The 27,148-nt window shown below is 42.1% G+C and overlaps 1 protein-coding gene across 2 annotated transcripts; it reads right to left on the bottom strand.

Moving 5' to 3' along the window:
• Positions 1-1,102: 1,102 nt before the first annotated feature.
• Positions 1,103-26,648, bottom strand: ifrd2 (interferon-related developmental regulator 2). 2 transcript variants are annotated; one of them, XM_080733097.1, is made up of 12 exons: positions 26,255-26,648; positions 17,444-17,560; positions 17,118-17,205; positions 16,590-16,714; positions 16,296-16,453; positions 12,920-12,973; positions 8,857-9,035; positions 7,995-8,103; positions 7,247-7,381; positions 6,587-6,715; positions 3,540-3,632; positions 1,103-3,275 (listed from the first exon to the last, which is right to left on the bottom strand). In XM_080733097.1, exons 1-12 carry the CDS (start codon positions 26,295-26,297, stop codon positions 3,195-3,197), a joined length of 1,311 nt encoding a protein of 436 aa, XP_080589223.1. In that variant the 5' UTR covers positions 26,298-26,648; the 3' UTR covers positions 1,103-3,194. The 2 variants fall into 2 exon arrangements, with proteins under 2 accessions (XP_080589223.1, XP_080589224.1); XM_080733098.1 differs by lacking the exon at positions 12,920-12,973.
• Positions 26,649-27,148: the final 500 nt, after the last annotated feature.

Genomic DNA, 27,148 nt, shown 5'->3' with positions numbered 1-27,148 from the left:
TTGTTATAAATGTAGATCTTGCATTTTTCTTTTGATAATTTTATTTTTTTCTCCTCGTTCCTCTCGCTGCAACCACCCACCCGTCCCAAAAACTGCAAATGCCTGGAGGCTGAAGAAAGTCACCCACTTCTTTACACCTGTAAACCTGTGATGTGACAACGTTGAATTCTGAAACACAGGCTTAACATCAAATCCAATATTATTTATTTCATTTGATCAATTAGTTATCCATGCGCCATTACTCAAACCTGGGGTTATAACCAGAACCACCAGACAGTTTAGCCAGAGGCCATATCGCTGGCCCTTTGTTTTGCGCTGCGTAGGGACCTTTGAAAAGCACTACACAGAGTGAATAATGATAAACAGTCAACAACATTCTGCACCTTGTAGGCAAAAAATAGGCCTACCACCAGTTTTTCCCAATGTTAATAACAGTTGCTTCCATATCAAGTTTCAGGAGGAGATGCATATGTGGCCTGTAGGGGCACACATGAAAGCTTAATATAAAGACGAAGGGCTCTATTTTAATTGTCTCAAGTACCAGCTCTTAAGCCTTAACTTAAAGGCCTGAGCATGATGTCAGAGTGGCAACCATAGATCGTAAAAAAGTGTACACGTCCAGACGGAGTCAGCATGTGCCATTTCACATACTAAACTGCGACCTTCGGTCGCAATCAGCCATCTAGGATCACTGGTTTCTTAGCACACCGTTCTTTAGCACCATAACATGACAGCCTGGCAAAATCCCATTTCAAAAAGGCGGTTCCGGGAATGGCATGTGATCCCAACTCATGTTTTATTCTTCATCAACGTCTCCTTCGAATAAATCCCTATTGTATGCACACAACAGATATTGTACATTTTCCTGCACTATAATACACAAACAAAATAGAAATTCTCCTTTTAGTCATCTTTGTCCATCCCAAAATGATCTGTAAACTGTTATTTTATTTCTTTAAAACGTAATTTAAAAACAATGTAGCAATGTTCTCCCACTTTCAATAAATTAGAAAGTAAAATACATACAAAACACCAGAAATTGTTTGTAATTTTTTCCTTTTTTCAAAAAATATTCATACAAAGATAATACCCCTTAGATTTATTTTATATATATATATTTATCTTTTTTTTTCTTCTTTTTTTTCCTTTATCCCCAGGCATCTTTTTTCGTTATCATGTATATAATTATATTTCCATTGGTGTTCAATATAAATCAGAAATAACACACTCAAACACCACACGTCAGTTCTTAGTTTGGCAGCTCAAATAGCCGTTCTGGGTCAAGAGAGGAGAGGACTAGACAGAAGGGAACACAGGAGGGCTCGGGACAATAATGAGTATGTTTCTCATTACAAGGTCAAAACCGGACTAGCGAGGGCCTCGTTTTAGTCTAGATTCTACAACAGGGCTAGTCAGAGCTAGTTAATTAGCCTCGTTGGTGCAGACGTGGTATGGCTTACTGGTTTAGCCAATAACAATCTGGCTAGCCATCGTCTAAGAAAAGGGAACACCCACCCGGGTTGTCCCTCTTCCTTTGAAGAAGCGTAAGCTATCATGACTCTGTCTCGAGAGAATGACCCAATAATGGCTTTAACAACCGTGGTGCCAGACAGGGCGAGTAATGTCTTTAGCGATAAAAATGCTTTACACTTGTGGCCTACCAGGACACACTAGGTGTTAGGGCTTACGTTATTGGCCTAGCCTGCTTTTAATGTCAATTAAAATCAGACTAGTTATGATTTACTGGTTAAGTCTGATTAAGATATTGTTGGGTTTCAAACATCAAACAGCAAAGTCATTAGCCATATTGCTGCAACAAACCTTGTTTAGATTAACTTGGGTTTAATTATTATTAATGTATCTCAGATTCCTCCAGACTGTGTTCTTGTTTTTAAACATGGGTTCGCTGATGACTATACTATAGTTTGACTTTGAAAATAATTTAATCCTTCTATGTGAATGTTCTCAGTAGGCCTGGCCTCTTCGCAGTTCGCTCTGCAGTGGACATGTGATTAAAATGGTCCCTGAATGAGGAGACATTCAGCTACATATAGACTTCCTGCCAAACTGGGAGATTATATTTTGAAAACAACAATGGCTGCACTTAAAAGAGAAATTAGCGATGATGCTGCTAACTTTCTTCCTTCAGAGCTGGAGTTCATAAATTAATTGAAAAATAAGCTAATTGATTCCTTTCTCGAGGGAGAAGATGTTTTCTCTATTCTCCCAACTGGGTTCAGAATTAAATTGTACAAACTAGCATCGCTGGTTCTACGTCATGAAGGTTTACTGTTTAAAGGCTGATTCAATCACCTGCAAACAAAGTCATTTTGGTCTATTCTCAACTGCTCATTGGCGACACCCACAGCCCAAGAAAATGCCTGTTGAGCCTTGCCAGACCACAATGAGTGAAGGCGAAGCTAAATTTGTGGCTGGCTTTAAGAGGATAGATGCCAGGAGTGGTTATCTAAGAATGACATTGATATTGGCACTGTACCAATCTTTGGTGTCAATACATTTTTAAGGCATCAACAAGGTTGCATCGAGCTTGATAATAAAAGGATACAAATACTTTTCCTAACATTCCCAACACTTTCTTTTCTGAGATGATTTACTAAGTCCAGTTGGAAGGTACTGAATGGTGCTTCTATTTAAAAAAGCAAAATGCTTTCATCCAACATAGAAGGGCATAAGAAAGCTCTCAATGAAGAATTGTGATGTTTTGCGCAAATAGTAAATGTATCAAAACTCATTTACACCGAGCAATACCCAGACCTAGCCTTTATTGTACCCTTGTGTTACTGTCACCATTTTGTGTTCCATAGGGATTTAAAGCAAACACTTTTTAGAGGAGGGAGACAAAATGGCCACCATATAATGGCCTTTGGGATTCCACATAATTCCACTGGATATCAAAATGTCTGATTCTACTCCTTGGGTCTGAGAGAAAAGAGTGACCATCTTGCATCTTGTGGACGATGTTTCAAGGGGAAGAGTAGAAATGAAACAACCATATGAACTATCAACTTCCATCAACGTGACAGCCTTGGCTTCAAGTAAAATTATGAAGGCAGCTTCGTGAGATAGTCTCCTCCTCCTCTGCGCTCTGTCTGATACCTGTGGAGTTTGCTTTACTCTCTTGCCACTCCTCCACAACTCTCGGTTGCCTTCCTCCTTTCTTTTTGCGTTGTTCCTCACATGACATCAGCTCGTTTGTCCCTCACTTTGTTTCGTATTTTTGTCCTGGCCTTGAAGGCAGCCGAGTTGAATAGATGCTATTGGAAGGTAAAATAGAAAATGTTTTAACATCTTGAACTCATGAAGCGGTACCAGCACCTAAGTGGAGAACCACACTGGGAACTTCTTTTAAAAGCAGCAGTAAATAATTTATATTACTTAAATGCATTCTTTTTAATCAGTCCTAAATGGATAGTGATGTATTTGTGTGTACACAGTTAACCCAATCCTATTTTTTATATAGCTGTATGAATTAAAGTATTGAATAAAGCATGAATGTATTCATTATTAAGTATTATCACCTTCTCGAAGCGGGAGATCTTAGCACCTTTGATGGTTGCGTCCAGGATGAGGGGAGCGCCCAGGCCAAAGATGTCTCTCAATAGAGGGTTGAACTGGATAGGGGAGAAAAGAGAAAGGAACGGAAAGGGAAAGAGAAAGAAAGTGACAGAAACAGGAATGGATAAAGGTAGAGTGAGAAATATTCAAAACACGGTTGACAGCTTAGCCTCGAGTTACATAGGCTTTTATCTATTCTAGAGGGTCTCTGCAGGTGTAGGCAAGTCAGATTTAAGAAGGGCTTTTTTAATGTCACTCAGAATCAAATTAAAAACCAGTTTACCCAAAACTAAAAGCAGTATCATTAACACTAGAACGAGCGCACGCACACGCACGCACGCACACTAGGGGTGCCACGGTTCACGGTATAAAACCGAACCGTACGGTACGCCCTGCACGGTTCAATACGCCTTTATGAACCGCGGACTTTCGGTTTTGCAATTAATTAATTTCTTACAGCTGGACAGACACTGTGCATCGTGCACAAGACAATCTCCACTAAACCCCGCTCCGCGAGTAAACACGCACTAATGTCCAATCACCGTAGCCCTCACCCCCACCTACTCACAAGAGCGACATTCACACTCGCAGCAGAGCAGAGCAGTTGAGAGTCCTCACAGAGATGGAAAAACAAAACGAAGCCAGTCTTGTTAGTTGCTAAGCTGTGCAGTGCGGAGCGCACGCACTGTAGGCTAGTTGTTGTAACATGGAGAACAAGTCCAGGAGAAATCTGCTTGTTGTTGTTAGTCCCATACATCATTACAGATTGTTTTTAGACTGGCCATAGCAGGCAGCGTTTGCAAGCAACAAACCCAAACGTAGCGTAGCCCCCAGCCAGTGTCAGACACCCGCTTGTCTCAGTGGCTGCATAGTGGAGGGACAACGCATGGTGTGCTGCCATGTCTGATTATTATAAGCCACGTTGAGCTTGTTTTTATGTAAAGTTGCTTGTATGCTAAATAATGGTGGATGCGGTGGTGAGCTTGTAGATCGGCTCGGCCACTTTCAAATAGCCGACGTATATAGGTTTAAAGACCTCACGTGGCCTATATTCACTTATTTAAGCCTTGTTTTCATAGACCTGGTTGCTTATTCCTCTCGCAAAATTTGGCAACACAGTGAACACACTCACACCCGTCTATTTATAGTAATGACTGAAAACTTACAGAGGCTATTTGCTCAAGCTTGAAGCCTACTATAGTATCTCTTGTTGTGTGCAAAACAATTTGTTCATAAATAAAGCACCTTGTAACTGAAGACGATGGCCAATATTGATGATAATGATAATAGAAAAGAAAATCTTTTTCCCCCCTTTTTATTTTTATTTTATATTGTTATTTTTTTTAACCCACGTTAAGGCTAAGAGGCACTGTCATAATTCAATTTGCTTAGAAGCAAAATAAAAAGAGATTTTTGGAAAGTCAAACTTCTTGTTTTTTTTATGGAAAACACGTACCGAACCGTACCGAAACCGTGACCCCAAAACCGAGGTACGAACCGAACCGTGGACTACACGAACCGTGGCACCCCTAGCGCACACACACATCTTGGTAATAAGGTCATTTACAGTTGTTATTGTGGCCTGCTATTATAGTATAATTTATTAAAGTAATACCATGCTGATAGGCTTTATTGGTAATGGCTTCAGTTTCTCATTCATTCAGCTTAGTGGCTTTGTTGAACTGCTATCATTTATGTTTGGGGTCTGAGGTTATCAGCACATAGTAAGCATAGTAGCAGGCCACCACCTACCAACATGGTAACATTTACAGTACATGAGCACTTATTTTCCATTGTATTATTGCATCCTAGTTGATAATACGAGCATGTACATTTCAAGTGAAATGTACACGCTCATTTCAAGTCTAGTCAACATTATCAACATAGTTTTGTTGTCATTGGGGAGATTTCTAAAGGTCGCAACAACATGCAACGTCTCTTCCACACAGCGCTGTCCAGACAAAGATTCATAAAGCAGAGTGAGTGAGAGAGGAGATGGAGCGACACGGACACAAAGCTTCTTTGTCTCTCGCTCTCACTCGTCATCTTGTGGATAGGACGGCGATCATTGCTAGTATGATGCTAATTACCGGCTAATGTCGTCTCATCAATGTTCCTCGACAACATAATAGTTGATAATATTTGCTATTTTTGCTTCCATCTCTCTCCCTCTCCGTCTCTCCTTCTCTAAGTCTCTCCTCTGTGATGTAAAACTAGCTATTGGATGGTGAGGTGTCATCTACAGTCTAGTGTCCTTGAGAAAGGCACTGCATGTCAAAAACTAGAAGTTTGCGGCCCGAAGTCTAGAGTTCAGGCCGCTGAGCGGCCCTCACCGCCATGTTGCGGCAGTGTGGTGTGTGTAATGGCGATTCTTTTTGAGGAAAAATTTGAGAAAAAACATTTTTTTGAAAAAAAAGAAATTGGAAAAAAAAAAGTTTTGAAAAAAAAAAAAGAAATCGTGATGCGATGACGTGGTGTATACGGATGTTACTGCGATTGAGGTGAAAGAGAAAAGTGTAAAGTTGTGAGCTAACTATTAGCTATTTTTGTGTGTGTGTGTGTGTGTGTGTGCGTGCGTGCGTGCGTGCGTGCGTGTGTGTTCTGGCTACGCCCCCCTCGGTTGAAATTGGATCCGCCGGTCCCATAGCTGGGAATACGAGCCAATGGACGGCGGTCACCGGTCACCATGGCAACGGGGGGCCAATGATAGAGTTAGGGCAGTATTCCGTGAGTTCTACCGACCTACATCTGATCTAGCTATGAGTTGAGGTGGATGTGAAGTGGGCGTGAATGGGCTTGGAAGTGGGATGCGGCTCTTAGAGGAATGTAAGTATAGATGATCCAGGACCTGTTCAAGGTACAATGAATACTTCATTCTGCCATCTGACCTATTAGTAATCAATACATCAAGAGGTCATGTTAATTTAACAGATATTACTCTGGAGTAAACACAGCATGGTAGAAAAAGCATTGGATATCAGTGTGTGTGGGTGTATGTACAAATCCTAACCTGCAAGTGATGTCTAACTCCTGACTCCAAGGTCTCCTTGAAGGCATCATAGATATGTCTCCTTATCCAGCTGTCGATGTACACGCCCTCCACCCCAAACCGGATCTTCTCCACTGTAAAATCTTCATTCTGGAGACAGAAGAGAGTAGCTTTCATGTCCTTACCTGTTATTAGACCCGGAGAGAGACCACACAAGAGTGCCAACATTTCTACTGTTAAATAAATGGAGAGTTTGTTTGGGAAGGTGAGTTGTGTCCACTTGACTTTCATGCAAGTTCTTTGTCAATTAGTTAGTAGTGGTCCTACCATTATATTGGATTAAAACTCTCAAACCAGGTAAAATTAGCCTCGTACCCGCCCTCTTCCGGAAACCATTTCATGAGAACGGAAGTTGGTCGTTTACTAGGCTAAGGTAAAATAACACTTTATTCACACACAAAAAAGGTTGTGCGGATTACAGATTTACTAGTTGGATTTCAATGAGTACAGATTAAAAGCTAGCAGGTCACAGTGTGATTTGTCTTCCATATTACACAGAATACACACACAAAAACAACATAGTATATATGACACAACACCACATCCTTTTCACTTCTCAGAGATTCCCTTGCAAAACGCACTCATACACATACATTTGAAAGACAACATGCATGTGCGTACCTCTATGTAGTGCAGGACCTCTCTGAAAATGGAGCGCTGTTTCCTCCGGTCGTTCTTAGCTCTGTGTTTGTTGCCGTCTGTAGCCAGGCCCTTCAGACACTCACATAGACTGTCACTGTCATCAACCTCAAATTCCTGCATACACAGATACACACACTTCAATTATATTTACAGAAGACTGAAATAAGGTTCAATAATAATGATATACTGTGCAAATCACTGCTCATGGCAGTATATTATTTACCACACTAACTTGATGTACAGTACAATATTACAGTAATAACAACTGTCCATGGGGCTTATTTTCTCACTGTAAGTAACGAAGCAATCTGATTGGTTGAAATAGCTCTCTACCCGTGTGAATAACAAGCACTACCACACAGGTCTAATCAAACAAAGATATCAGCTGCACTGGTGGTAAAAGAGCTGAAGCAGCTCCCCTCTCCCCACACTATGGCATTAAAAAAAATAATCAAAATTCCTATTGAATATCTTAATTACAATGAAATGAAGTAGACATGTTTTTTTAAAGGGAAACAGTTGTATAATCGCAATATTATGTGGTTATGTGATTATTGTAACTTCTGCGCTGCCTACGGAAACGCAGGCAGTACAATAATCACGATAAGCCACACCCTCTCGTGTAATATTGCTTAATTATAGTGAGGTACATGGTGTTTCTGATTTAACAATTGCATATGACTGTGCATGTGTGCACTGTCGTGCGTGTGAATCTCTGAGTATTTACACTATCTATGTCACGACCCAGTTCCACTAGCAGAGCTATGGTCTCTCCAACAGCAATTCTGTAGTTGACGTCACTGCTCTCCAGGCAGGCCTGCAATTTAGGGAGGTGACTGGAAGGAAGACAGAGAGAGAGAGAGAGAGACACACAGAGAGAGAGAGAGAGATGGATGGCTGTGATTAGACAAGACATTCTATTTTGTGGACCAAATGTCCTCTGTTAGGAATACAAAGCCTTAAAGTTTAGGTTGAGGGTTAATGCTAGAATTAGTGTTACTGTCATGTTATTATGACTATGGTAAACCTTTTAACATGGAATTATTATTATCATTGTTGGGCAAAAAATGTTGGGCATGTTTACACTATACATATCCTACTAATAAAGGAGCAAACTCACGCTCTAACGCTCTAACGCTCACGCTCTAACGCTCTAACGCTCACGCTTATCTACGTTTATCTATTCACTCGCTTCAGCAACTGATCCCAAAGTTCACATGGTATTGGCCATTAGCATTATACCAACACTGACGGAGCCCGAATTTCATTTCTCCCAAATTAAAGCACTTTAAATTAGCGTTTTCTTAACCACTTCTGTTGAACTCTGCTGTCTGTTGCCAGGGTTACGGTCCGTTCCTCCAGGCCATGGGATCTGTAGCCCCACACACACACACCCCTTTCTCTCACAGTTAGGAATGTTTCTCTCTCTCTCTCTCTCTCTCTCTCTCTCACACACACTTTCACCGGGTGCGTTTGACATATTTTGGAGCACATATCTTCGAACGGGTAAGGTCTAGTATTATGTATTCACTAGAACTCAATGGATCGACCTAACAAATATAGTAATAGAAACGGATGTGTAAACTCACAGGTCTAAGAGTACATTCAGTCTGGATGCAGGACACAGGGTGACCAGCAGAGCCCAGGACTGCAGGGCAGCAGTGTAGAGGCCAGGGTTGCCAGGTTTGGGTGTGGGCAGTGTTCCCTCTTTGTTGGGGTAGGAAGACATGAAGACACTCTCCAGGTGGCTCATTGACTTGATCAGATCCTGGTAGAAAAAGAGACGTGATGAAAGGAAAATATTACAGAGGCATGTACAAAATTAAAGCATGGAGGAGAGGGGGGTACAAAGATTAAAAAAAAAAAAAAAAAAACAGGAAGGCAAAGGATAGAGGACATAATGCATTAATAAACTCATTAATATAGCCATATAGTGTGTGCCAGCGCCTACGTCATTGTAGTCCTTAGCGGCCATTTCTTGGGTCAAAACACAGGTGTTTCAATTGTTTGATTGCATAGAACTAATGCTATAGTCTAATCAGAACACCTGTGTAAGGCTGTAATACAGTATCTGGCTTAAAGTCCTGTTCGCAATTTGGTGTTAGGGGAGTTTCTCACCTGAACTGAGTCAGTAGGTCCCTAGACATGAAAAATCACCGAGGTGCTCGTCCGCCATAGTGCCACGAATGGCGCAATGGCCACATCAAATATGGCTGCCATCGGCTATGATGAAAATCCAACTTTTCTGTTTCTGGGTGTATATGCACATGTAATACCTCTATTTGGACTAATTGTGGTGTGGGGAATTCATTTCTGATATTGTTTTGACCATTTTGGGTGATTTGGACCTCAAAAGGTCATGGTCAAGGTCATTTTGCTATTCCGAAGACCGTGGGCCATAACTTGGCCATTGTTAGGAGTAAAAACAGGTGCAGTAGGTCTAAATCAACTAATGCTGACATGTATAATTCATTTCTGACATTGTTTTGACCATTAAGGATCATCTTGTCTTTGAAATATCAATGTCAATGCCATTTTTCAAAAACGATTTTGTTCATTACTTGCACTTTTATAGTATTTTTTGTAAGTTTGTTACTATTTTATAGTAAGTTTGTTTTGTTTATAACAAAAGACATACGAGTTAGAAATACAACAAGTAAACATCCACATTTAACTTTAAAGGGGGGTTTTAAATGGGTGTTTAAATGAGCAAATAAGACTATTTACGAATAAAAGTGACAAATAAAATCACACAACAAAAGCACACACAAAATTAAATAACAATTTCCCTTAAAGTGCACCATATTGTGATTGTGTGCATCCAAGTTAGTATGATGTGTTTTTTACAGGATGTATTTGCTATTGTTCCATGGCAAAATATCATATGATGCACCGATATCCATCAGCAAGGCAGCCATATCCTCGAGAGTCGAAGTGTTCCTTGCATCCATCCATGTTCCATTGGTTCTAGTCTTTCCTCAGGTTCCTTGGCTGTTGCAAGCAGGTGGCAAGACATGCACTAGAAAGGTGCCTTGTTGGTCTCAGAAGTTGTACTTCTCTGCTACCAATGCTGTGTCTTGTTCTGTCAAGGTCTTTGCCTCTCCAAAGTTTGTTAGATATTGTATTCGGTCAGAAGCCATAGCTGCATGCTTAGTCCCCACCTGGCCCATGCAGTCATCTCCATTCTCCAAGGCATATGTCCCCTGATCACTGTCTTGGCTAGTGGTGCTCCAAGATGAGAGACTGCTTGATGCTGCAGAAGCAGGTGCCGCTGCACACCTAGTGCCATACTGCTATACCAGATCTACTTAATCCCCAGTGCTTGGAAGTATCACTACGACAACTCTCTGGGGTCCACTCATAATCCTGGCGACCCATTATTCCCTCCATTAGGTTAGGGTTATGGGTAGGTTTAGTTATAATAGGGCCAGTTGACTCCACATGTACCATCAGCTTGGTGACAGCCTCCTCAATCTAGTTCAATCTTTGGGATCTCTTCACCTCCAGCCCCTTTTGCAGGGAGCCACTCATCATCAGAGATAACAGAGTCGACAGACGCACCCACCCCTCATCAACTTTACAAATTCTGGGTGTCTGAGGAGAACAGACAGCTCTCCAGCTGTGTGTTCGGAATATGGTGTCCATTCACGCTTGTGGCATTGTAGGTAGAACGGCTGCCTTGGAATCTGAAGGTTTCAGGGTAGATTTCTGGCTCCTCCTGCTTATTTTTCGAAGTGTCCTTAAGCAAGACACTGAACCCCTAATGGGCGAATGTGAAATACATTGTACAGCGCTTTGGAGAAGAGCGCTATATACTGTAAATGCAGTCCATTTACCATTATTAGCTCTGTTGTCTCTGTTGATGATGTCGCTTGTGGAGAAGAGATCCCAGACATCTTGAATAGGATTGAGGAGGCTGACACCTGGTGCATGTACAGCCTCCATTATAACTAAGCCTATCCCTAACCTTCACTAACCTAATGGTCAGAATAATGGGATGTCGGAACTATGAGCGGACCCCAGAGAGTTGTTGTCTCCTTCACATTACTGCTATACTACACCCCATATCTCCAAGCACTGGGGATGAAGGAGATCTGGCAGCCGTATGGCACTGGTGAGACTCACTTCCACTGCATCAAGCAGTCTCATCTTGGAGCACCACTAGCCAAGACAGTGATCAAGGCACATATGCCTTGGAGACTGGAGACGACTGCATGGGCCAGGTGGGGACTAAACATGCAGTTATGGCTTGGCTACAATATCTAACAAACTTTGGAGAGGCAAAGACCTTGACAGAACAAGACACAGTATTGGTAGCAGAGAAGTACAACTGCTGAGACCAACAAGGCACCTTTCTAGCGCATTTCTTGCCACCTGCCAAGGAACCTGAGGAAAGACTAGAACCAATGGAACATGGAACAGGGCATGACATAAAGGCTTGTCCTGTTGTCCGGGACAAGTGCCCATACTAGTGGAGGGAGCCATCCTTTTGTTATTATTTCAATGTATGACATTTTTATCCGGACAAGTGACTTTTGTCCCTGGACAAGTGAATGGGAAATATACTTGTCCAAAGGACAACTGCCTCAAAAAGTAAATGTCAAGCTCTGATGGATGGAAGGAGCACTTTGACTTTAGTACAATCCTGCCATGTCTGAAGCAAGACACTCGACACTGATGGAGTTCTGTGCATCATATTTTGCCATGGAACAATGACAAATCCATCCTGTAAAAACACCTCATACTAACTTGCATGCACACAATCACAATATGGTGCACTTTGAGGGAAATTGTTATTTAATTTTGTGTGTGATTTTGTTGTGTAATTATTCGTAAATAGTCTTATTTGCTCATTTAAACACCTATTTAAAACCCCGCTTTAAAGTTAAATGTGGATGTTTACTTGTTGTATGTCTCACTAGTATGTCTTTTGTTAAAACAAAACAAACTTACTATAAAATAGTAACAAACTTACAAAAAATACTATAAAAGTGCAAGTAATGAACAAAATCGTTTTTGAAAAATGGTATTGACATTGATATTTCAAAGACAAGATGATCCTTAATGGTCAAAACAATGTCAGAAATGAATTATACATGTCAGCATTAGTTGATTTAGACCTACTGCACCTGTTTTTACTCCTAACAATGGCCAAGTTATGGCCCACGGTCTTCGGAATAGCAAAATGACCTTGACCATGACCCTTTGAGGTCCAAATCACCCAAAATGGTCAAAACAATATCAGAAATGAATTCCCCACACCACAATTAGTCCAAATAGAGGTATTACATGTGCATATACACCCAGAAACAGAAAAGTTGGATTTTCATCATAGCCGATGGCAGCCATATTTGATGTGGCCATTGCGCCATTCGTGGCACTATGGCGAACGAGCACCTCGGTGATTTTTCATGTCTAGGGACCCACTGACTCAGTTCAGGTGAGAAACTCCCCTAACACCAAATTGCAAACAGGACTTTAAGCCAGATACTGTATTACTGTGTTTACCCAAGAAATGGCCGCTCTTAGAACTACATTTGGCACACCCTATATACAATAGTACATGTACTTACCGTGCATTAATTAAATAAGTACACCAGAATTAAATGCTAAGGGCTTGTTTGATCAGGCCATTAAGAGGGTTTCTCTCACCTCTCCCTCTTCTGCAGCAGAGACATAGCAGCACATCCCAAGAGCCCTGGCACACTGAAAGACACACACACACACACACACACACACACACACACACACACACACACACACACACACACACACACACACACACACACACACACACACACACACACACACACACACACACACACACACACACACACACACACACACACTTACTTTAGTGACGTATTATGTACAGTTTTGCTAATACAACTATTTGTAATAATCAAATTATTTATTTAAAGATTAAGTGATTATGAAAACAATCATTAGTTGAAGCCCTACTCTGGGCCCTTCTACACCGCTGGTATACATCATCACAGAATTCTGTCTTAAGCTATACAATTACAATGTATTTGTTGGGCATCAAACATTTTGTCCTGACCAGCTTCAAAGTGTAAAAAGGTTGTTGCATGTTACTAATGAGTGCTACAGTAAGTGCTTACATCAACGGTTGTTGGTCACTGGTTACATACGGGGGAAAAAACAAGGGACGCATCCCAACTATCATCAGGCAACAAAGTTTCAAGTGATAGGAAATATTTTTGTGTGTAGCTGAAACACCTGGACACCTCTGGTTCCTATGCGAGGCTGTTGTTCATTGATTTTAGCTCTGCCTTTAACTCCGTTCTACCAGAGCGGCTCCGGGAGAAGCTCTTAGCCCTGGGGGTGGACCCCTCCATCAGCCAGTGGATCAAAAACTTCCTCACCAACAGGACCCAACAGGTGCGGTTAGGCCCCCATCTGTCTGATCCTCGGGTCACCAATATAGGGGCACCCCAAGAATGTGTACTATCCTCATTTTTGTACCTGCTGACTGACCTAATGACTGCATATCCACTAATCCGACCATCAGGGTGATCAAATACGCGGATGACACGACCGTGGTAGGTCTTATAAAGAACGACGATGAGTCTGCTTATAGACAAACGGTGACCGACCTGGCTGTGTGGTGCTCTGAGCACAACCTGGAGCTCAACCCACTCAAAACGGTTGAGATGGTCGTGGACTTCCGTAAATCCCCTTCCCCACTTGCACCTCTGATAATAAATAGCGCGGTGGTCAAGGAAGTGGAAGCCTTTAAATTCCTCGGCACCACAATCACCAATGACCTCAAGTGGGAAAGGGCCCACTGTGGGATGTTTTTCCTAAGACAGCTAAGGAAACTCAACGTCTCCCGTTCAGTCCTGACTCAATTCTACAGAGCCACCACCGAGAGCATTCTCTCCTCGTCCATCTCTGTGTGGTTTGGCTCTGTCTCAGCCCTAGCAAAAAACAGACTGCAAAGGATTGTTAGAACAGCGGAGAAGCTGACATTGAGCTGGTCAGGAGTAGGGATGGCCAAATGGAGATTTTTTCTTAACCGATAACCGTCAGGCCTTATCAGTTAATTAACCGTTAACCGTTAAGGAAATGTGTTCAAAAATGCGCTATTTTAGCGATTTAAAAAAGGAAAATAGGCCTACACACGTTTTTCCCCATAATAAAGTGCTATATTTACACATTAAAAACAATAAAACTGGGAGAAACAAGAATACAAATGTTTTCTAAAATAAATATGTTTTTGCAAAGAAACGGTGGGATTGAAATGAGTGATCAGTCTAATGTGATGCGCTCGCCAGGCACGTGCGCACATACAGCAAAAGGGGCTTGCGCCCTTAACTTTTATCCGTCTGAAAAGCCCTTTTAGAAATGTCAGCCCATGCCTCTCTAAAATTCTGTGCACTCCCTGGCAGTTGCCTAACAAAACAGCAGCAGCGGCAGCAGCAAGACGTCGGAGACGCTCGCATGTAGCCGCATGTAGTAGAGCAATAACTTCCAATCGTATGACTTTTGGAATGGTTGAATCGGCTAAACGTGATGTCCATTTCATTCATTTCCTTCTCTCTCGCCCGTGTTTTGTGTGTGCTGATGCAGCGATCATTGAATTTGCGACTCTGAGCTTTGTTATTTTCGCCAACTATGTAACCAAGACGACTTTAGCGTTCCTCACGTCATCAACATGTAACATTAGAAAGTTGTGTTTTAAGCTCTTCTTAAACGGGATTCAATGTGACGACGGGGGTCTGTTTTGTAAAATCCAATCGACGAGGGAGCATTTGTTTCCTGATGAACAAGTCAGCGTGTACAGCAGCATCGCAGACTCGCGGTTGCATGAATGCATGGATGTTACACAGACATTGGTGTCCAGAAATGTGTGACCACAGCGCGTATAGTTGCATGGTTGGTGACTTGATGTTGCGTAGATATTGGTGTACGGGGCTTTTGGTGTGACACATGGGTTGATTTCCCTTTTCTTTTCTTTTTTTATCGGTCAAAATTAACCGTTAGTGCTTACCGGTAACCAATTTCTTATCGGTTTAACGGTAGCGGTTAACCGTTGGCCATCCCTAGTCAGGACGCAGGCAGGGAGGATTTTCTCTGACCCTCTCACCCTGGTAATGGTCTCTTCAAGAAGCTCCCCTCAGGAAGACGCTTCCGAGCCATAGGGACCAAGACCACTCGTCACCTGAATAGTTTTTTCCCTGAGGGGCGTGTCCCTCCTGAATAAGGACCTCTCCACCACCCCCCGTTGTTCTTGTTAGCTAGTTTTTATTCTACTGATTTTTAAAGACTCTAATGATGTTTTTACGTATGGGTTATATCATGTCTTGAGTGTCTTAAATGTGTTCTGTCTGTGTTTTTATCTGTGCTGTAACACCACAACAAATTCCTGTGTGTCCTTGTGATGCATTTGGCAACAAAGTGTTTCTGATTCTGATTCTGTAAAGTAACTAGTGAATTTACTTAAGTACAACTTTGCTTTTACTTTACAGGAGTATTTCCAATGTTCTACTTCTACTCCACTACATTTTTATATGACAATTGGTACTTTGTAAAGCATACATTAACCACTCAGCCATGATGGCTATTTGAAAATAGCAGATCTACAAGCTCACAAAGCGACACGTGAGCTTGAAGATCTGCTATTTTCAAAGGATTTTTTATACATTTGGAAACTGTTGTGCATACTGAGAACTTTTACTTTTAGTACTTAAGTATATTTTGGCACCAATACTTCTGTACTTTTACTCAAGTACATTTTAAATTCCGGACTTCTACTTGTAACAGTATTTCTACATTACAGTGTTGATACTTTTAGTGAAGTAAAACATTTGAGTACTTTTTCCACCACTGGTGTGTAGGACAAAGAGGTTCTCAAAGTGGGGTCCTTGAGGGAGTTCTAGGGGGTCGCCAGCTAAATGATGAACGAAATAGACCCTTATGGGTCTGTAGCTCAGAACCAAATGGACCAGACCCAAAAAACAGACGCGGAAAAAAAATTCAGAACTGGGTTACAGTGGTCACTTACACTCTGGCGTGCCAATATACTGGCAGAGCCGTCAATCAGGATGGTGCTGAGGATGGGGCGGAGCATCTTAAAGCCCTCCTCCCCCTCATCGCCTCCGCCCAGCTGGATACACAGCAGGGAGAACACTGTGGCTGCTGCTGCCTGCTCCTCTCCTCCCCCTAGAGAGAGAACACCATTCACGTGTTTCACACAGTCTGTCTCACATTTCTTGTCTTGTATATACTTTTGTTCCAAAGCAAACAAATACAGCTGTCTCTCTCTTTGTCTCTCACACATCTCTTCTTCATCTCTCACCTTTCTTGAGGCTTCTCTCTAGGCAGTCACTGATGGTGAGTCGTCTCTCTATCAAGAAGTCATACAGCACTCTGGAGCAGAAGACCTGACGCAGAGACTCCAGAGCCGCAAGACGAGTCTTAGCACTGACAGAAAGAATTTGAAATGTAAGACGCTTAATTAAAAACCCACTGTTTTGTGGTCTCTTTTATTCCCCCAATTTTATTCATCAACATCTCGTTTGGCCAAATGGAAATACCGATCTTTAGAAATACTTAATCATATAACTCATTCACTTAATCATTCAATCAAACTGAACAATGTTGGTCAAACAAAGATTCTATAGATTAGCAACTTTCACACAACTGGTTGCCTGTGGACTGGCAAAAAAAAAGAAGAAATAGATGATGATAAAGTGGTTATACAACCCACACAGGAGAACCTTCACATTGAGTTCATTCCTGAGCCTCCTAATGCAATACCACACGTTCACAAAGGAGCTGGACTGCAGCCTACAGCTACTGTTGATTAGATTAGGTAAAGATGCACCTCTTATCCATCAGGTTGTCAATACACTGCTTGAGTTTGTCTTCGGTCTCCTCCTGGGCGGTCAGCTCATCTACGGGCTCTCCTCCTCCTGGTACACATTCAAAAAACAAAGCGGTCAGACTACAACAAAACCACTGATATTTCAGGATTTTGGAGTGAGAATCCCCCAAAAAAAACAAAACTGTGAAATGTCAAATGCCTTTAATATTCAAATAATAGCATTCTGTATCAGTATTATATTTAATAATGTTAATCGTATCATTATTAGTATAGTGTCAAGTAATGAATGCACGTATGTACTGTATGAATATAGCATGTGTACCCACCTGTTCCCTCCTCTAGTACAGATGCAGTTTCACTGGGACTACTGTAGTGGCTGAGAACGTCAGAGGCCAGGTCATCATCACTGGCTCCAGACTCTCCCTTCACCCCATTCTTACCTCCTACAGGACAGAACGAGAGGTAGAGGGTCAAGATAATTAAAGATGTAAGATGTCTCCCAGAGGAGACCAATTTTAACAGTGGCTGAGAGAACTTCCCAACATAGAGGTTTAAGTGGCTAGAGCATTGTTACTCAACAATGGGGGCATGGCAGAAGAGTGGTGTAAAAGAAACTTCGTAAATACGGTCTTGAAATACGGCACTCTCTATTGTGTGTGCTCAGAAGCGTTCCCGTTATAAGATTTAGAGCACAAAACTCAAAACGCACACACTGGGTGTGTTTATTAGCTTGCTGACTGTTCGTAAATCAACTGATTTCAGAGCACTGACTCGTGAATCGTGATGTTGAAACCAAAGATTTTTTTCACCAAAGAGTACATTTACATGTCATGAACCCTTAAAAAGGCCAGTCCACAACAATGCAACTCCTTGCAACATGCAACTACTTGCGACCATTATCCCCAATGGCAGTTGCAAGGAGTTGCATTGGTGAGGACTGGCCTTAAAACTGTTTTGTTGCAAGTAGTTGTGACAAGTTGCATTAGTGCATTCTGGCCATTAGCCAGAATGCACTAATGAAATGACCACCATTGGCTTGGTGGTCATTTCCCAGGCAGCTGTGTAATCAGGGTGAAGGAAGGTGACTAGCCTCACTCTACTGTTCAGCTGTTTGGTTCTGTCAGTAACACTACACCAGTAGAGCACTCTTTATAGAAATGTTAACATACACACACATACATGAGGGATAAACTGGGAGCAGTTTGTCGCGTGCAAAGAACTGGGCAGAGCTCACGTGAAGGGCTATGACACCCTAGAAAGCAAAAGAAAGTCATGGGGGGGCCTGGCAATGGCATGTGCTTTTTATTGCATGAAAGTTAAAATACAATATTCTCAACTTTTCAGAGCAAGACAGAGATCTTCTCTTTCCCGTTTTGATGCAAACTTAATGTATGGTTGATTGGTTGAATCTTAATTGCTTATTTGATCACACAGGGATACATGCCGATCAGAAGAGAAGTCTGTGACAACCATGTCACGGTAATAATTTAGATAATCATAGCGGTTTTGCTCTGCAATTACACACAAGTGGAGCATAATAGCAGTATTCTACATTAAGCACATTTAATAAAATGTAAGCAAATTAAGGATTTCTGAATTCACTGATGTGAGTTTGTGTGTGCATTACTGTTGAAGTGTACATGATGTGAGTCTAGGTCTATTTTGAGAGATTAAGCATGTACACAGGTTTGTAATGCTGGACATGGACATACATAAGGCTGGACAAGAGAAGAGCTAGGCAGGCTAAGCTAAGCTAGGCTAACTGTGGTGTTCCTGCTGGCTAAGGGCTTTCTACTGTTGCTGGGATTACTGAAGACTAGTGACACCATTCATTTATTCACGTTGTGTATGTCCAGAAGGGGCATTCATTCTGTGTGTGTGTGTGTGTGTGTGTGTGTGTGTGTGTGCAACAGCCATTCACTCTGTATTTTTGTGTGCACGTTTGTGTAATTGTGTGTGTGCAGAATAGGCATTCATTTTGTGTGAGCGTGTTTTGAAAGGTCAACAAGGTCTTCCCAGGGTGAACCAGAGTTCAAAGTGATTGTTGCAGCAGTGAAAGTGGGAAATGCAGTGTAATTACTGTACAGGGCTGTATTTCCCCATTACTGGGTTACTTCCCATTTAGGCATTCAAGCCTTCAAAGTCGCTATGTAACTTCCAGCAAAACCCTACTTCATGTTAGAATTAACTTTCACAGCCTATTCCAAAGAAGAATTTGTTGAACTCCGCCTCCTTTGACTTATATTAAGTGTATTTGAATAGGGGGTAATTTAAATGCATATAGCCTATATAGACAATGTAGCCATTATGGATCATTTGAATCTATTTAATTCTGTAATCTTTCCTTCAGGACAGTGCTACTGCAATTGTGTTATTTGACTACTTGAGAGAGGATACCTCGGCCTGGGAGTGAACTGTACATGAACTGAATTTAAACTTTACTTATGACATAGCGACTGGGTTGGCATCTACATGGCTGAGCCACAGTTACTCCATTTTTACTACATGATGAGATACTGTATATCAGCTGAAAGTCTAATTTAAACTAACTCAGACTCGGATCTATTACACACACTACACCATACCCTGTCTAAGCTGCTTGTAAAACATTCCTTTTTGAGAGAGTAAATGCTGACCATGCAGCATGACTGCTGTTGGATGCAGTGAACATTAAGGGATACCAGACTGGTACTGGTAGTGATTTAGAATATACATAAGAGGGACTCTGGAGCTTTCAGCTGGAATTGAACTGATGTCATGATGGGCTGTAAAGACCTTGTTCAGATTATAGTATCACAGTTATGGCTCAGAGAGAGGTGGGGTAAAAGTCCAACAAATACATCTGTGCTGACGTTACACTGTAGGACAGCAAATAGATAGATGTCTAGGCCTTAGGGATGTGTGCACATAGTCCACTAAACATTGCAGCCCCTACTATTCGTCTACTAAATACTAGTCATTTAAACTATTATTTATTATAATAATGATATTGCAAAATGGGCTGAGAATACATAAGCAATCACTGCTGACCATCAACTTCCGCAAGTGTAGAAGTATCTTTTCTGTATTGTACTGCAGTGGCTGCCCCTGGGTACATGAATGGTAGCACAGTATCTAATGGCTGTCGGACTGGAGGTATACATTTCATATATTGAACTAAGTTCAATAAAAATAAGCTGTGCCTATGCCTATCTTGGTTCACTCGATGCCTCTCTCACTGGAATGAAAACATTTTGCCAAATCAACTTTGCATGTATTTGGTGGGATAGTCGTCCTCTAACAGCTCCCCTCAAGCACTCATCATGACCATCTGAGCAGCCATTAGCTAGGTGAAGCTGAAACTGAATTTCAGTGTCTTTCTCAGAGACAATGTGACATAATGGCTGCTGAAATCAAAGCTGTGATCTTTTGGTTACAGAACGGTCTCTGACCAGTTGGCCAACGGGCCTGCACACACCCACACACACTACAAAGTCTAAAACGTCGTCATCACTGTCCTAGTAATCAACCTTGACATGTATAACTCCCTAATACACACAGTTGCACTTCATAAATTGTCCTGTTGAAGCGCCACCATGAGATTTGAAAAATGTAGGATGTAGGTTTTTCCTTGGCTTAGTGGCAATGTGCGTGCAGTTTCCCAGAAATAGGGCGCTGCATTCATGATGTGTGGCATTTTGGGCAAAACGGCCACCCCCACAAACTTTGGAAGCCAATCAATGCTAAGCAATCAGAATGGCATGAGAAATGTGATAGATACATCTTGATCACATGACTAGTACGAGATAATGTTTATGATTTGCGTGAGGTTTGGAAAGGAGTAGTAACTAAGAATATGTTCATGGTCGTAATATAACTGGGTGGATAGGAGATTCTTCCCTGGCCTACTCTAAGTGTGCATGCAAAGTTTTTCACTGATTGGTCCAGCGGTGCTTGTAGCATGCAGTGATGTTACTAGGTTTTCAATGTAATGGGTCCCGGGACCCACAGGTGGTCATTCAAATGGGTCCCAAAAAAGTTTTATGAGTCCTCAATACAATGTTTTCGAGTGCTGTGAGCTTGTAGATCGACTATTTTCAAAATGTTTGCCTATTTCTTATATTTATTTTACAATTTGGCTAATGTTTGAACTTAAAACTAGGATGTCTAAATACACTAGGCTACAGACACCCATTTAATTATATTTATATCACTGGGACCCCAATTTATATTAAATGTTAAAATACTAGAGTACAAATTGAACAGGTCCATTTGGTTCCATTTGTTCACCGAGTTACAGACCCATAAAGTTCTATTAGGTTCCTAACTATCATTTATCTGGGGACCCCCTGGAACTCCCTCAAGGACCCAGGACCTGGACCCCACTTTGAGAACCACTAGTGAAAATAGTTTTTAGCTGTTCCAGGTTTAACTGATAATAAATCTTTACAGTGTTTATCTTGCACAATACATTAAAAAACGAATTAAACTATCTAAACTAATATAGCAACTTAAGTAGAAGAAGTTATTTTAACATGGACTCCAATGGAGGCGCATCCCCGGGACCCCAGGACCATGACATGAATGAGTCCCTGGGCGACTTGAATGAGTTTTTGATGCGGGATGCGCACGTAATGACATCACTGAGCATGTAGTGCAAAACGGGCCCCTACAGGAAACTTCGTAGTCAACGGAATAGAATACAAAATATCTGACTGATACATCTTGATCACATGATGACAACAGAGATAATGTGTACCAATTTGAGCGAGGTTTGGACAAAAATCACACATGCCGTACAGGAGCAAAAACGTAGTCTCGACCAAGCCTTTGGCCTGGGGGAAACAACAAGAGATCCAATAATATATAGCAAAGGAATCAGTGTAACATAAATGGATGAAACTGAGATGCCAGTACTGACACGCAAAAGAATGGGGGTCCTGAAAATGTAAAGAGAAAGTAACAGAGTGACAGGGAGAGAGAGACCAGAGGTACAGTCGAGACAGAGAGAAAGGTGCAAATGAGATTTACAAAGTAACCAACTTTTCAATGTCAGCCTCAGCAATATGGCAAGGCAGATAAGATTAATATTCAAATGAACAAGTTGACTGGCAGCACTGCAGGACATGATGGACAGTGATCAAATAGGGCCAGGTCGCGGCAGCCATTTGTGGATGAAATTAGCTGCAAGGTTAAGGAAGGGAGGAGTTCACACAAGAAGAACGAGCCTCGCAGTCTCAAAGCTACTAGCAACAGACTGCAAAAGAGCTTCTTTCCATGAACAGTCAGGCACATGAACGAACTGTCAAAAACGAGAAAGATCCAGGGAAAAAGGAATCACTAACAGTAAAACAAAAGTTATAGTTATTATTTTGGTAAAGCATGCAGGCTAGGACAGCCATGCTGAAAAGGAGGAATTCAGCAAGTAAATGCACTTGGAGGGAACGCCAAGTAATGTTCAAGAAAGGAATCCAACTTGTGAAATTGTTAAAACTAAAAGTGGTGGACTAGGCTTGCCGTTCATCATGCAAAAAAAGTGGGGTTAGACTAAGCAACTGATATGATCAGGTCTACTGGTTGTGCACAGGAGCCAAAGATGTCATAGTAAAGCATTTGACTTACTTGCTTTGAGTAAAAGCAAGTAATACCCGAATCCAGCTCTCAAACTTGGATGTGAAAGCTTCATGTGGAGGCCGTTGGCACGTGCAGGGCTATCAGAGCTTGTCGTGCAACACAGTGGAGTTCTGAGCACAAGTCAAGTTGTGCCTGAAAAGGTAGAGCAGGGCCAAGGATTGGGAGGGGGGAGGGGGTTACCTTTCGAGAGTGGAGCTTTAGCAGACAGCTGCAGCTGAAGAACCTCCTGCCGTAGGGAGCCTAGAAGAGGACGGACGGAGGGATGGAACAGCGGAGGAAGGCGGGTGGGTGAAGGGAGGCAGGGATGATGGAGCAGTGGAGTAAGGAATTATGAATGGATGTTTGGGTGGATGAATGAGTGAGTGAAAAGAACGATCATGGATAAATGGATAAAAAAGCATGGTTGAAATTAAATGGATGCAATAAAGGGGTGGGTGGCCATGAAGGAGATAAGAAAGCATCAGAACTGGTATGAGCTCAACTTAACCAATAATTACATTGATTTCAATACTTTTATGTTGCACAGTGGCAGTGCTTGCTGCAGCATTGCATTTACTAGCCATACAACAAATGTAAACAGATTAAGGGTCGTTTCATACCGTTATAAGGAGCCTAACTAATTTCGGTTCGGGAGGACGCCCCGACCCGAAATTATTTAGGTTCGGGGGGAGTTCATCCATACTTTCTTAACGGCTAGTGCCCAAGTCGCTTGTAAATATTGGAGGTCCGTGGCATGACGACCGATGAATGAGCGTTGCAGGGCGGATATACATATCTGACTTGCCCTCGCGCTGCACACTGAATGACTGGAGGTCCAGTGAGTAGCAGCTCCAGCAGGCAGCAGCACCAGCGGGGTCTCTTCTCTCTCTCTCATTCACACTCACAAACGCTCGGCTCGAGCTCTGTCAAAAACATTTAATCTACAAGCTCACATTATAGACGTGCAGCCTCCCTTGCTGCATGCATGTCATCACGCAGTCACACAACTCGTCGTGGAAAAAAAACATATCAACACGGAACACTAGCAATTAGCAAAGTTGTGTTTAAGCTCTTCTTTTCTCTTTAAAACGGTCGGCGACGCGTTAGCAGCGATACACGCAGCAAAGGTGTGTGTGTGTGTGTGTGTGTGTGTGTGTGTGTGTGTGTGTGTGTGTGTGTGTGTGTGTGTGTGTGTGTGTGTGTGTGTGTGTCGCGCGCGCGCCTCCCAGTCCACCACTCTTCGTCTCCAGTATCCGCTCTCTGATGCCCAATACACGGCCACACAAGCATTTGGAAGTCGGCGTGTCTCCCACACAAACGACGGCTGTTTCCTTGGATTCACAGCCGAGAATATGAACGTGAAGCCGGGATGAATGAATGAGAAGACACCGCTGAGTACCGAAATTAAGTCGGGAGGTCACAACATTTCGTCAGCACCGTAGAGCCGAATTTAGTCGGCTGACGCCCCCCCGAACCGGGGGATGCGAACCATATTTGGGTTCGCCTACTGCCGAACCGAAATTAGTTAGGCTCCTTATAACGGTATGGATCGACCCTAAGCCATAAGCGTATAAATATACACATTTGGTAGAAACTATATGCAAGCATTTGAGTCACGACTTGAGCGCACCGACCAACCGGCCTTCCTCTCTCTCATACTGTGAGTGTGAACCTCCTCCATGTCTCCCTACAGACATCTGCCCTCAAGAAGAGTATGTGTTGTATCATTTGTATGTAGGCGCTACACGTGATAACTGTGTGTGCTCCCCCGCCTACGTCATTCCATAGCACGTGGAGGCGGCTCCAAATGTTCAGCCAGGCACATGCATGATTCGCACAATTCTCTCTCATCTAAAGCTATAAATAGCAATATTATTGGATCAAACACACCCAAATCCAGTCCACATGTATAAACTAAAAGGCCTCTTTGCTTATTTCCATTTTGGGCTAGTAGTACACGATTTTCACCCAGCTCTCCTGTGCTCCTTTCAGTGACAGCTAGATCACTCCTGCTAAAAATAGCACGCACCTCTGTGGTTAACAGGGGCGTCACAAGGGGTAGGAAAGTTGGACTGAGTTACTAGGGCCCAAGGTGGAGGGGCCCTAGTAACTTTAGCTATTGAAAAATAGCAGATATACAAGCTCACAGCGCGGCACCGAGTGCCGCGCTGCGAGCTTGTAGATCTGCTATTTTTGAAAAGTCGTGAAAATGTGCGCAAATCTTTGAATATATGTATTTTTTTAGTGAACATTTGTAACAAAAATGTTGCTTCTGGGGGGTCCCTGGAACTAAATATTTTGAGATGGGGGGGGGGTCCTTCACATGAAAAAGTTTGAGCATCACTGACATGGAAACATAGGTTTCTTGGCACACATTTTCACGATTTTTCAAAAATAGCAGATCTACAAGCTCGCAGTATATCTGCTGTTTTTCAATAGTTAACATTCATGGGGGGCCCGCAGTGAATCCTTGTACCCAGGGCCCAGAATTTGGTGTGACGCCCCTGGTGGTTAACCTTACATGTGGTCCATTTTTGCAAGTTAAGCTCTTCTCCTCCTGCATGGTGATCTATGATGAATGAACTATTCACAATTACAACAAAGTTTTTCCACATATCCCCAAGAGCATGTAGCAATGTTATTACACACAGTCAATCCATTGTTAATGTATCAATTTAACTAAGTGTAGTAGTGTGCAAATGTCGTTAGATTTGTACAGTACAATCAGACTCTCAGGGTTAAATTAATTAACACTGAGGATGTGCTGGGTATGTTTTCACACTAGTAGTACACATATTGCCATACATAGTAAATATTCAGCAGTGGTGTAAAGTAACATTTACTCAAGTACTGAAAATGGTAAAAAAGTACAGTTGAGGTATTGTTTTTACTTTACTGGAGTATTTCCAGTTTTAAGTACTTTTACTCAACTACAATTATTAGAAACTTTTAGTTACTAGTTACTTTAAGATTTTGATTATTAGGCCTATTACAAAACTTACATTAAACCACTTCAGCCCCTATACATTTCGTCCATTTGAAAATAGCCGATACAAGCTATTTTCAAAGGAGCTTTGTACATTTGAAAATGTGTGAACGAACTGTGACATTCTGCATAATGAGTACTTTTTACTTTTGTACTTTAAGTACATTTGTATACCAGTACTTATATGGAGACATGTAACCATGTAGGCTTCATTTACTGAATTTCGGTCTTTAACTTGTAACAGAATATTTCTACATTGCGGTATTTACACTTATACTTATGTACAAAATGTGAGTACTTTTCCCACCACTGCCGTAGGGAAGTTAACTGACTAACAAGCACATGACATGAGGACGGTGACACTATATCTTTGCTGCCATATGGCATCATATGAATGGCATGATGGTAAAAAGCCGGCCGGGCTACAGGCAGTCATGCCGTTAGGTGTGGCGCGTAATAAACAGTGTCCTTTTGTAATAACGGCCGCGTTAGAACTTAGCTATTGTCAGGGGCTTAACCCGTCTGCTAGCAAACACAACAGGTATTACTGCACACTTACCCGGCTTAGTGGAGCCACGTTTCCCCTTCTTACTCCGCGGCATTGTGGAGACGTACTTTCTTCCCAAAGTCACAACAAGCTAGTCAAGTACACGGTTAGCTAGCCTCTTGTTGTTATCAGTCGCCAAGTTAACACGTTTGACAGTTGGTGCGAACGCAGCAACAGGCGACGGGACAATCTCCACAGCTGAAAAATCTTCCAAAACTTCACACCCACGCACACACTTTGTGTTTACACGACGACAGCCAGCTTCAATCCCAAAGCTAGCCGACACCACCACGTTTCTCCTTCAACAACAATTCTTATTTCTCTCTCTCTCACTCCTCTCTCTGGCTTCCGTCTTGGAATTCAGAGTTGTGACGAGGGACAAACCGTCTTCCCACGATGTGGTGTCACTGACTATTATCTATGGTTGTCCCCGGGTAATCTATATCTAATTCCAGGTTGAGAAGGTAAGTCTTTGTCAAAGTGTTTAGGACGGAGTTTGGAGCACGTTGTTGTCGCCAAGTCCACCATCTTCTCAGTAACCGCTGAGCAGACCGGTAGCCCGGGTTGCCAGATCGTTGTTGTACCAACCCCCTATCGAGATGCCTAGTCAAACAGGGAATATAGGCCCCCAATTTCTAAATAAAGCCACACACACACACACACACACACACACACACACACACACACACACACACACACACACACACGCGAGTTATGCGTGAGTAATAAAGGCCTTTATTTATTGGACCTGATTGGTTTACGAAAACAATAAAACAAGCAAATGTCATAAGTCTAAAAGTTGCAATAGCCCCAAAAGATTCAAACTATACTAAGAGGCTTGCAGATATACAGTTAGTAAAAAAAAAGATATATATATATATATATATATATATATATATATATTAA

The sequence above is a fragment of the Nannobrachium achirus genome, assembly GCF_963921795.1.
Source record: "Nannobrachium achirus genome assembly, chromosome: 9".
In the NCBI taxonomy this organism is placed as follows: domain Eukaryota; kingdom Metazoa; phylum Chordata; class Actinopteri; order Myctophiformes; family Myctophidae; genus Nannobrachium; species Nannobrachium achirus.
Note: the sequence above shows the minus strand (reverse complement) of the source record. Positions and strands in the feature narration are given on the sequence as shown.